Genomic DNA, 12,359 nt, shown 5'->3' on the forward strand with positions numbered 1-12,359 from the left:
TGGGACAGGACTGAGGAGGCTTTGCTGTGAGTGCCTCCACTGAGCTGAGCAGTTGTAATAACCTGAAGTCCCCTTGTAGTGAGTGCTTTGCTTAATGTCATCCAGAGTTTCCCTTCTCTTGTCACAGTACCAAATCAGTTTGCTACGTGCCTCATTTGCATGAGCTTTGTTCAGGATGCTGCTGATGAAGTGAAGAGGAGGTAAAACAACTGTACTTTAATTTACAGCTGCTGTCACTGCATCCAGTACTTACACTAACTACAAGGCTTTCGTGGGAGTGTAATCCGTAACCGTGGCTTGCGGCTCGTAGGAACTGCCTGGACTGCTGCTGCCATCCCTCCCTGGGGGTATCCTTCTGGGCGGCGCTCATAAATGTCATGGGATAACACAGGTGGAATACCATGTTAAGGATCTAACCATTTTGGTACATTTATTCAAGTAAAATAACGTGTGGAGGTAGGAATGAATTCTGGAAATAAGGTTGTGAAACATCTTGAATCTGGACTAGTGCCCTCAGCTCAAAGATTAAAGGAACAGCTAAAATATGGGGGAAGGGCACATGTTTTGGAGGCTGGTCTGCAACTGTGTCTGAGGACTGGGTGAGTGGGAATAGAAAAGCAGCTGGTTTTGCTGCTATGCCACTAGTCCTGTCTAGCTCAGTTCTGCAATTATAGGCATGAAAGGTTTCTTTGGGTCAATGCAAATAAATTTGGGGAGTTTCAACATCACATCCAGAGCATATATAGCCTCAGAAGAGTGGCTGTTACTCTGGTCAGGCTCAGAGTATCCTGAAGTTCTCCTTTCTTTGGTAAAGGGTGGTCCTTACTCTGAAGTTTCTGGCATGTTTGGATGTAGCTTGCCTTGCTATTTCTTTTATAGGTTTCCAGAGGACCCCTTCTCTCAGACTTCTAAGTGTAAATTTGATTAAATGTCAAACAGAACTTCACCTGGAGCACAAGGGAAATAGAAACAATAGCTGTTGACTTGGCTCTTTTCTTTTACTGTACTGCTGTCATGAGTTAAACAACTGAAAAGTCCACTGAACCCACACAGGCTCATTTCTGGCAGCATTCATGCACTTCTGTGTTTGCATCTTTGCTGCTGCAGGGATTGTCCCGTTTGCCTGTTTACTATCTGGATGATACATCATTTTGTTGCTCATGAGGCTGTACCACCTGATGCTACCACAGATTCAAAAACATAATGAAGTATTTTCATGAGGGGTGGTGGGAAAGATTTCCTATTACATTTAGTTTTTAAAAGCAACATTTTTCGGAGTTGCCGTTCTTCTTTTCTCCACTTTTCAAACCACGTTATTCTGATGTAAACCGCGTTTGGCATCAGAATCTTAAATTGTTCATTTGTTGTGCTTTTGAAAACACCCATTTGTGTATTTCTGAAAAGGACAGTAAAGCTTGCTACTGTAGCAGCCTGCACTGGAAACAGTGCTTGAGGCTCCCAACAGGAAGACGATCCCCAGGGTTGATGCTATGAGGTGTATGTGAGAAATAAGACAAGAAAGGATATTTGCTTTCACAGGCAGGAGAAGAGTTTCAATTTCTGTTAATATCTCAATATCATGGGAAACTTCTTCAAGGCCACCAGTGTCTTTGTCTCCAATTAACATGGCAAAAATCTCTATCTCCAGTTCAACCTGCAAGCCTGCTGCCACCTAGGAGAGACAGAGAATGACTCACAAGTGAGATGCAAGTTTCATACATGGTCCCCTCCAGCAGTCCTTGGTGGTTGATGCCCCAAGCCTGTCAGTGTTAGAGGCATTTGGACAGTGTCCTTAGTACTTAATACTTTAATACTTATGCTTTAACTTTTGGTGAGCCCTGAAGTGGTCAGGCAGTTGGACTAGAGGGCCATTGTTGGTCCCTTCCAAATGAAACAAAATAAAATATTCTATTCTGTTCTAAAAAGAGCATAAAGTAAGGAGGTACAAAAGGGGCAGATGTGAGGAGAAAAGAATGGAAATTATTCTGGCCATCTAGATGGATTTCTGTGAGGTCTTTGACACAGTCCCTACACCATCCTTCTCTCTCAACTGGGGCCTTTAAAGATTCCTTCCAACCCACACTATCCTATGATTTTAAGTACTATGTTGTGGCTCAGGCTCTGGACTAGGAGGTTTGATTTGCATTCTGTCACTGACTCTCTGCACAAGTCATTGCTTCCTGATTCCATGCATTGGCAAGATATTGCCAATGGTATTACATGGATGCTGTGGGGACAGTGGCCAGCACTGTTTATTCAGAGATAGCATGCAGGTAAAAAGAGAGACTGAACAAAGGCAGAAAGCATGAAAGCTTCCTCCTTAGTAGGATAATTTAATGTGCTGTGGTGTTTTGCTAGATAAAAAACTTAAGGTGGAGAACAGTTGGAAGCAGGAGAAGAAAGGATTGAGGCAATAGTTTACCAGGTTCACATCCTGAAGGTATCAGGACAGGAAGTCAAGTCTAGGCATAAGACAGAGGAGATATAACAAACACCCTAAGCAGAAGGAAAACTCAGAGGCATCTGAATGGTAGAATAATCCTGTTTGCTTTGAAAAAGCTCTCTATAACTTCACTACTTGACCTACTGTGTCGCCCTGGTTATCAAGAGTTTTCTAAAGCCTTCTGAGTCTACATTCTTGTAGAGAACTTTCTCACACAACTTTCTGTAAATAACCTATTGTTTTGCATTCTTTCATAGAGGCGGAGAAATTTGATGTACAGGTAGTTTGTCCAGTGTCATTGGAGAGGTGGCACGTTCACCCTCCAATCCACTGGCATCTTTTGAGAACTATAAAAGATTGGAGTCAGAAAAAATAAATTAGTCTCTTCATCGTGACCAAGGCTGTGGTGCGTCGTTTTTGCTTGTGTCATTTGGTGACACTACTGCTTTCCACTGAACTTAAAATTTGTATCCCTCTGCATTCTTGCACAGGCTGAGACAGGAGTGCATGGAGTGCTTAGCTGAAGGTGGCATAGGGACAGTGGAAGACAGCATCACTTCAAGTAACTTTAAACAAAACTGTGTACCCTGGCAGCTCTATTCCCAGACAGATGCTGTCCCAGAAAGGTGCCCTAGCTAGCCTGAGGGCCAGCTGAGTCTAGAAAAAAATCCAAAAGCTCTCCTGTGTAACCTACAGGTCCTGGTTTGTACATCACTCTCAGTCCTGTGTGTGGAGGCGGCTGCTTCACTCGAAACCTGTCAGAAAGAGAAGAGAATCAGTTTGCCAGAAACTGTTTCAGGTGGGAGAAATCACATCTAGGCTGCCTGCTCTTCCTCTGCTTTTTTAAATGACAGCAGAATTTCTTAGCTCATCTTTTCCATCATAATGTAAATGCTGGACTACAGCAGTATTCCTGGGCTTCTTGCCAAGGTTCAGGTTTCTAACAAAAAATCCCCAAAGGAGCAGATTAATGGGCCAAAGTAAGCTTTCAAAGAACTTGTTAACACTGCCTGGTCCTTATAACAGAATGTGTAACAGCAGCATTTTAAATCAGCACAATTCAAAGGCAGCTGAAGTACAAACAGCTTCTTGGCAAACACCTGTGTTTTACAGACTCACAAGTCCATAACAATCTTTATTTAATGTCCTTTGATGTGATTCTATTGCAGAAAGCATGATACTGTATGAATTTTGTGCAAATAATCTTTAATTAAATGGTACCAACTAAAGCAGAAGTTTTGCTTCCTCATTTCTTACTGATTGTTTCACATCTGAGATTCAGTCCTTTTGTGAATGCAGCTTCCTACTGTTCAGATTTTTAAAGATCATTAGATCAGATATGACCTATATTTTTGCATTGCTCTGGAACTGACCCTGTGGATTTCATTCCCCCCTGAAGAAGAGTTTACCAGCATGCCCTTGCACCAGAAGCTGTTAAACAAAAGGCAGTAGAAGAGGCATTCCTAGGATATGGCTCCATCTTATGGAATGCTCTAGCAGACCTATGAAGTGGCTGTCAGAATTCCTTTCTCTGAGTGGTGGGTCCAGAGAAACTGCACTTGATTTTTGTCAGGATCTATTTGGAGAGATAAAAACCAGCGTACTAAGAATTCAAACTAACCTCGAGAAGTTCACACCAACATTCTTCATGATTACAGTGGTTGCATAGGTGCAGCCTTCCTTTAGCACTCCAAATGTCACCCTGGGTGGGATGAGATGGAAGTTGGTAAGATCCTGTCTTGTTGCAAGAGAAGATGTGCTGACCTTTCCTGAGGCAGGATCTTCTATCTTTGCAAACAAAATATGAGACAAAGAGAAAGTTGGTGGCTGTTAAGTCAGGTAGAGAATTACTTAATCTATATTTGACCTCTGTCCACTCACCCTGAAGAATTACAAAAAGACATCCTAATTTGAGTAAAAACTGAAGCAGCACTGTGAATACTGTCTGGAAATTTATACTGGTTTGAGTTTTCAGATTTATTAAGCCATTGAGGCATCTCAGGGAAAATGGGGGCTTTCATGTAGGTGGCTGATGCAGAATGAGTTTTTCCTAGCTGTTGAGAGGAAAGGTACTTCTGGAATTGCCAGTAAACATAAACAAATTGTAACAACCATGTTACAGTAAATAGATTCAAAATACCTTCCAGTATTGCTCCAGGGTGAGTGAAGATTTTATAGAAAAGAGATGACTCAGAGGATACAAATACTGACAAGAAAGATGTTATTTTTTTACCTTTTTATTTGGTATGGTGTTTGGTTTTTTCCCCTGAAAGTATGATGGTAATATTACTTTCTCTTTTCTTTTCTGTCCTGTAACATCCACCATCAGACTTGGAACTTTATGTTGAAAAGCTGTCTTTTCTGCTCTTGCAGCCTTGTTTAGGTCTGGAAGGGAAAGATTTCCAAAAGCATGAAAAAGTGACAGATGGATTGAAATTTGTATTGCAAATATTGTGTCAGAAGTTATAAAAAGATACCAAGCTGCTCCAACTACATTCTGGAAGGCAGGTGTACCTGTTGTGCTGCTGGAACCATCATCTGGTTTGGAAGGATCCTGCAGTGGAAGGCCAGATAAAAGTGAAGAATCACTTGTGGTATCAAGAAATTCAGCTGCTAAAGGGAAAATAATAGAATACTGAGTCAAGTGTTTTTTATGATCATCATAATTTTCATAAATATGTGAAAAACAACGTCAGTCTTTGGCACTTTAATTGACACGATCTTGTAAAGCTGTCTACGTAACCATGAGAGGCTGGGAAAATTCTGCATGTGACATTTTGCTCTACTGGACCACAGGGATCTCAAAAATGCCTATTGTGTGATTAGTCATTTTTTGTTCTCTGGCTAACTGAACTATAAACCAGAAAGGACTAAAAGACAATCCAGCACAGTCTTATGGTGTTAGAAAATGAGGAAATATGAGAATTAGTGGGGGTCTGATAAAGCCCCACAGAGGACTATTTTCCTGATATGAATCTTTGCTGTGTATGAATTTTAATCTCACTGTATGATTTCAGTAACTTGTCAGGGCTGCTTTTTAAACAGAAGTGAAGTACTCTTCTCAGTTCTGAAAAGCTGAAGCCTATGATAATGATTCCCTCTTTCCCTGCTTCCTGTCATGGAGTCACTGCTTTCCTCCTATGTCCTCCAGTCTATATTTAGCCTGCATGTTTCCTATTCCATATTGCTTTTGTACCAGTTCCCTCTTACCACTGAGTTTCAGAAATAAATCTCCCATATTTTTCATACAGTCATACTAGTTGTTTTCTAAGCTTGGCCTCCTTGGTTTTTGCTCATCCACCCCTAACTATTATTTATTCAACTTTTTCTAGACCATTTTTCATCTATCCACTTCTCATTCATAGCAGAATTCATCAGCTTAGCTGATGGTTCTTCCACATTCAATGATGTCTGCAAGGGCTTCTTCCTCCTGAAGAGGGTACAAAACCGATGCCAGACAGTGGATTACCTTCACTGGGTTCTCTTATCAGCAACAGAGGGCAAGTCACACTTCCTTTTTTTTGAAGTGGAGGAAGTTCCTTAGACATTACTTCCAAATCAGGAAACTGGAGAAAAGGAAGAAAGAGGGCTTAGGTTTCCCAACTAAACACCTAGGAAAACCAGCCAGCAGACACCCTTCTCCCCTTGCAAAAAAAGAAAGGAAAAAAATTTAAAAACAGGAATGCAAAGCAAACAAATAAGCAGAACCGAAGTGGTGACTATAAAGGAGATGTAATAGTTACATCAGATTACAACCTACATTTCTGAGTAGGCTTTATGCACTTACAGCATTTACCAGTAGAAAAGACCCCAAGATCACCTCTAAATTAGGAGTGTTAGTTTTACTTATTTCCTTTCTAATAAGCAAGGAGAGGGGTTTGAGGGTTAAGTAAAAAAAAACCTGAGGTTGAGTTTTGCTCTGAATCAGGCTCTCTCCAGAGTTTATGTAAGGAATTTTATAGAGTTTGTACTCAGTGAACATATATTATCTTTAAGATATGTTTCCTTTACAAGGACGTATGATTTCTAGTATTAATTCTGCCATGGTTGTCTTTTGTAATGGTTTGTTGAGATAAACAGAGGCTGAGATATAAACTCAAAATTGTCTTTGGGAGCATGGGAGATACCAGCTGGCCTAACAGACTTCATCCAGTTTTCAGCTGCATTACCTTTTCTTGGTAAAAGTCGTTGCTGAATTCAGATTCAAAATATGGAGCAAAAGTTCTGTTTTTTATTGCTGCAAATGTAGCCTTCTGTTCATCCAGTTCTTTCCTAGGGATGTTTTTCACGTTGTTGGTAAGGAAAAGAAAGAAAAAAAAGCATTATAACTGAGTTCACCCTGTTTTTCAGTATTGTGCATCAAGAATTGGTAAAGGCAAGTGGCATTTTCTTCCCTGGTTCGTCACATGAAGTAATATTCTTGTAATTGGCAATTTTCTTGGAGGTGAATTAAGAATTGACTGGCCAGAATGCACATGGACAGCGAGTTGCCTGCTATGAGGAGCTCCTCCTCAGAATATACTCCATTTCTCTAAACCTCATGGAACATGCCTGGGATCGCCATTGGTGTCTTTCCAACCTTCCAATAAACATTTCAAGCTAAGAACTGGTATTCCAGATGCATTGCTAAAATTTTGAACACAAACCTCATCTAATTTCCCTATTTTATCACAGAAAGACTTGATGGCTCTGTTGATACAGAAGAAGCTGTTCAAATTTCTAAAGGTAAGGTTAACCAGAGTAAAGATCAGTCATGTTTTCAGCTTGATATAGCCCAGTTTTACACTATTAGAATTTCACTGACTTGCAGGGTCTAATATCAGCTATGAAATGATCAGTCTTAATCATACTGAGAGTTTTAACACTGGTTTTAGAGCCAGAATTGCACATAATGTTCTTGTGTGCTGACTGCTCAGATTTATATAGTTAAATTATTTTTTTAATAGGATCCAAACCAGTGTGAAATGCTATATTAAAATGTAACTCTGCAATTCTAAAAGGCTTTATTTATCTCATGCAAATCAGAACATAATTAAGAAGAAATATGGAAAGCCTCACATGGAGTGTTGTGTCCACTTTTGACCTGTCTGGTGCACAAAAGGGCCGCAAAGATGATTAAGGGTTTGGAAGACCTTTCATGTGAGTAGAGGCTGAGAGAGCTGGGACAGTGTTGCCTAGAGAAGCTTTGAAGCACCACCATGTGAGACATGTCTGGGGTTTTATTTGAAAAAATCAGATTTTATTTGTGGAATACCTGAATATTAACCTAAAGCATGAGCATTTGAAAATATTAATATACAGTATTTTCTACACTAGTGGCAGAACCAGAAAACAAAACACGGGGCTTCTGACCTCAGCCTTGGTTTGCATAGTGTAAGTTCACAGTAATGCTGCTGGGTTTTGGAAAAAAAAGAAAAGAAAAAAGAAAGAGACTCAAACCATTTATTCAGCATTTCTGTTGAGCAGAAAATACCCCATTATTTGCAGGCAAGCCATTGCACCATCACCCAAGACCTGGTGAAATCAATAACATTCTTTACAAAAGTAGATTACGCTGGCTTATAAAAGAACGTGATCCTACTAATATTATTACCTGTTCTGTTCCAGTTTGCTTTGCCACTTGGATATTACTCCTGGACTGAATCACCCAGAAGAAAAAAAGAGAGAGTAGTGGGAATGAGAAAACTAGTAGTCTTCTATAAATACAAAAATATTTACAAGATAACCCTGGGAAAAAAAAGGTTTTTATGAGAGTGTGTTATGTAAACACCTCAGGTGGCTCCTGACTTGGACTTGTATGGTTTGCACAAAACTGTTTGTTCTTATCTGCATTTTTATTAGATCATTCAATCCAAGAACCATCCAAAATCCTTTCCCAACAAACTTTGAATTATCTTTCAGATAAGGAAAGGGAGACATAGAGGGACAAAATAATCACAGGACAAGACAGTAAAACACTGCCATATGTATCTAGGGATCTAGGTCCCAGTCCTTAATGACAGCCAGTAAAGCACAGTGCCTTCCCTGTGTGCTTGGCTTCACCCTTTGTATTATTTACATTTGCACCAGTCCTCACTGCTGTGTCCTACCTCTGCTGCTGGTCCTCTCTTCGTGCAGTGCTTGTCTTCCCTGTGTGGCCCTGGGCAGGAGGAGCCACTGCCTGCTCATACAGCTGGCTCACGTGGGCTGCAAGGTGAAGGGCATTACTGAATGGGCGTGCTCTGCTATGCAGCGCTAGGTGTCACAAAGAAAAACATCAAAGGATATATTTTTAATGCATCCTCCTGCCACTTTATGGAAACCTAACAGAGTTTCTGTTACTGTGAGGGAAAAGGCAGAAAGAACTGCATCCCAAAATCAAGATTGGAACATTAACAGATAAGAAATTGAATTAAGTATTGGAAGGGCAAGAAGCAGATTAAATTCACGTTCTCACCCTGTATTTCCTGACATATCTTTACATTCTTTCAAGATACAAATACCTGTGAATAGGATAAGTTGCTGACGTTCAGACACTCTCTAACTGGGGTGCTCTGAGGTCTCCATCTAAGAGTCTCAGCTGAAGAAAATAACGTGGGCTTCAAGGGACCTTATTACATTTTGCTTGCTTAAGCTTGCTTGTGCTTAATTGAGGCTGTGAAGCAGCCATAATCAACATTCTCATGGAAGGAACTACTAGTTCAATATGTACAATGGAGAAATGCCAGCCTTTCCACATTTAATATTGTGACCAGCTCTGAGGCTTTATTAAAGAATTGCCCTGTCCTCTGACATATTTTATAAAGTGTGTTGTTTACTTTATACGTTGAAGCTAAATCATGGGTCCAAAGAAGTTTCCTTGGCTGAAAACAATTTTCTGTAGCAAAATTTAGGAGATGTGAGTATTTGAGAGATATGATTATCTTAGACTATGACAATATGTCTTAGTGTTCTGGGAATTACATAAGTTCAAACTTCAAAATGTGTTGGTTTTTTTTTTATCAGCTTTTTTCACCATAAAATATGATTTTATTTTTCAGCATTTTCTATTTTTACTGATTTCAAAGAGCTTTTCTTTCCCACTATCTTCTTCATTAGCAATATTGCCTTAGAATTGCAGCTCCATTTAAGGGGAAACTGTTCAGCAAGAATTTATTGCAGCAGTTGAGGTTTTTTGACAAATATGAGGTTTTTTGACAAATAGAAATACTCTTGACAAGGTATGAAGGGTAGAAAAATAACACTTTATAGATGAGCACAACTATGGGATAGAATGTAATGAATTTTTCTACAGAAAAGGCTTATGGGTTTTTATAAAGAAACAGACATCTTAACTCTTATTTGTACATATTGAAAACATAAATCAATGTTAATAAATATCTTGTGAAAACTTTAACCGAAATCCATTATGTATTGCTCCATCTTTTCCCTTAGGTAAGTGAATGTAACCCCAACACGTGATGGTTTGAGATTAGATTTTGAAGTGTAATAAATAACCAGGATTTACTTAGTTGATTTGAAAAACTTGTCTGAAAAGTTGTTACTTGCATAAAAGTAGCCAAGTATTGTTATAGTTCTTATACCTAAGAAAACCCACTACATATGGAAAAGTGAGTCAAAATGTCAAATACACATGCCTAAAACCAGGAATTATTTTTCAGAGGTACTGGATCATTGATGCTAAGAAGTCCTAATCACCTGTGAAAGTCACACAGAAGCATGTACATAGCACATTGATGAATTCACCTTTATATTCCCTCTTTAAAAATGTTACAATACTTTTAAACTTATGATATTTAAAATTTTAAAAATACAGGTATTCAATTTTTATTACCTCTATCACTGAGCTTTTCAGTTGACTTCTCCCAGTCAGGGAAGGACTGCAATGAAGAAAGAATAACTGTGACTACATGAGAAATAAAATTCACAACAACATTTTATTCAAAGCATTTATATTGTAAACAAGTGCTGTCTTGTTATCCCCATTCTTGTAGTCACATTGTCAGGTATTTCAGTGTGTCAGAAAACATAAGCTGGGAAAAAAGGATATGAAGTACAAGTTCCCTGTTCTAAACAGATATTTGTTTCCTTCTTGATGACCCACTGCACAGATAGCTTTGTATTTTATATGGTTAGTTTTTATTAGGTCAACTAAGCTAATTCCTAATCAAATTCAAATCCTTCTGCAAAAACACCCAAACAAGATATACTTGTATTGTATTAAACTTAGATTCCCAACAAGTCAAATGGGAAATGTGCTCAGGAATTTGCAGGCTTTGTTACTGAGGAAATCTCATGTGGCTGGCTGACAGTAAAGTGAACAAGGGTTAAGAGGCTCTAAAGTTTAATCTCATGCTGCCTCTGAAGCAGTTAACTGGAAACCAGAGCTCCTGACCAGGCAGTCTGGGCTGTAACAGAGCTATTGGAGACTTGGGAGCAATGTGACAGTGACTCCTGGGTCACAGTAGGTGCACAGTGAGACTATTGCGCACAAAGAGATATCTAATGTGAAATCTGTAACTGGAAATGCAGGTGCTGAAGGTAGCCAGGACAATCAATAATAATTAGTCACTAGAAAAGTCCACTGGATCTGAGAAGCATGTGGGGTTCAGCACCTGGGTCTCATCAAAGTAAATAAATGTCTGCCTAGAGGATAGATGTAGATGGAATTACTGACAGATCATTTCTTTGTCCCTCTTTCCAGAAAAGCTGTGATCCTCTTCTCCTATTTACCCACTCTTCCCATTACCTATTCCTCTCCTTTTTCTTTTTGTGCTCTAATTATCCCTGAAAATTCACAGATTATATTTTAAAAACCAAAATGCTGCTCAGCAGTAATAAGAATATTCCTCCAGACTGTTTTTGTATTATCCCAAAAGTAGGGTTTAAATTCTTACTATGGAGGTGGCTGTGGTGAAATAAAAGTCTCCCATGTGCAATGACAACAGACTGGAAACATTTTCATCCTGATGTTGGGGGATATTAAAAAAAGTAAATTACTGGAAAGTAATTTTGGTCTGTGTGTTTGGGAACATATCATTCAGTAGAGCCAGACTCTTGAACTGTTTTGAGCATTGCTTCCCCACATGGCAGCAGTGCCCTGCTGAATTCAGACCAGCTGAAGGCTGAGCGTGGCTCTGCTTTACCATTAACTGGCACTGTGCTACTCTGACATTTGCTGGTTTATTAATGGATAATGTGTTTCAAGGCTCACACTTCCAATGCTATACAAGGGTTTTGTGGAAAGAAGTAGTTAAAATTTGATTTTTCTCACTGTAACTTGTTCAAGGAGACTTGCAGCATTCTCCTTTTCCTCTTCTGTTCTTGGTTCTTTCACATTCATCTCTTCCAGCTCATTTTCCTGCTTTAAGATGTTGTCTATATATTCCTGATGGAACAATGAAAAAGAAGAAGAAAGATGCTGATGTAGGCTTAAAAATAGATGTTTACATTGACATAATCATACCAACTGCTACAGAAAAGAAGCACATTTCTTTTCCCACATCTCTTTAAATCAGTTGGATAGAAAAAAGGGTTTTAAACACATCACTCTGCCAGAAAGCTACATGCAGTACAGAATTTTACTAACAGACAGGTTGGTAGAAACAATCTGTTTCCAGTGCCAGTTTGTTTTGTTTTTTTTTTTCACTTGTTTATATCGCTTTAATCTTATAGGAGATGAAGAAAGGAAGAATATTTTCCTTAAATCTTGATTTTGCTCTGACAAAGTGAAGGTGTGACTAAAGATTTAAGATACTTCATTCTGGAAAAAAAAGAATTAATTAAATATTGATTTATGAGCAATGAGGGTATTTTCATTGCACATTTATGCAATTATTACAACTGTTTTTTCAGTGCTAATAATTGTAGTTCTTCCTTCCCAATGTAATAAACAGCATTCATCTTTCTCTAAAAATCAACAATAGGTCTGGGCGAT

General features: G+C 38.9%; 1 protein-coding gene across 4 annotated transcripts in view; it reads right to left on the reverse strand.

Annotated features, from left to right (window-relative positions):
* Positions 1 to 410: 410 nt before the first annotated feature.
* Positions 411 to 12,359, reverse strand: part of SPAG17 (sperm associated antigen 17) — an 86,378-nt gene continuing 74,429 nt past the window's right edge. For 2 of the 4 annotated variants that reach the window (XM_053935291.1, XM_053935294.1), the window contains 11 exons: positions 11,697 to 11,810; positions 10,257 to 10,302; positions 8,533 to 8,629; positions 8,037 to 8,081; positions 6,613 to 6,715; positions 5,913 to 6,009; positions 4,958 to 5,056; positions 4,677 to 4,828; positions 4,065 to 4,231; positions 3,138 to 3,198; positions 411 to 1,672 (listed from right to left, as the gene is read on the reverse strand). In XM_053935291.1, the coding sequence (XP_053791266.1) occupies positions 1,358 to 1,672; positions 3,138 to 3,198; positions 4,065 to 4,231; positions 4,677 to 4,828; positions 4,958 to 5,056; positions 5,913 to 6,009; positions 6,613 to 6,715; positions 8,037 to 8,081; positions 8,533 to 8,629; positions 10,257 to 10,302; positions 11,697 to 11,810 (1,296 nt within the window). In that variant the 3' untranslated portion in view covers positions 411 to 1,357. Of the gene's footprint in view, positions 1,673 to 3,029; positions 3,199 to 4,064; positions 4,232 to 4,676; positions 4,829 to 4,957; positions 5,057 to 5,912; positions 6,010 to 6,612; positions 6,716 to 8,036; positions 8,082 to 8,532; positions 8,630 to 10,256; positions 10,303 to 11,696; positions 11,811 to 12,359 lie in introns of all 4 variants that reach the window. The other 2 variants (XM_053935292.1, XM_053935293.1) reach the window with 2 other exon arrangements.

The sequence above is a fragment of the Vidua chalybeata genome, chromosome 2 (assembly GCF_026979565.1).
Source record: "Vidua chalybeata isolate OUT-0048 chromosome 2, bVidCha1 merged haplotype, whole genome shotgun sequence".
Lineage (NCBI taxonomy): Eukaryota > Metazoa > Chordata > Aves > Passeriformes > Viduidae > Vidua > Vidua chalybeata.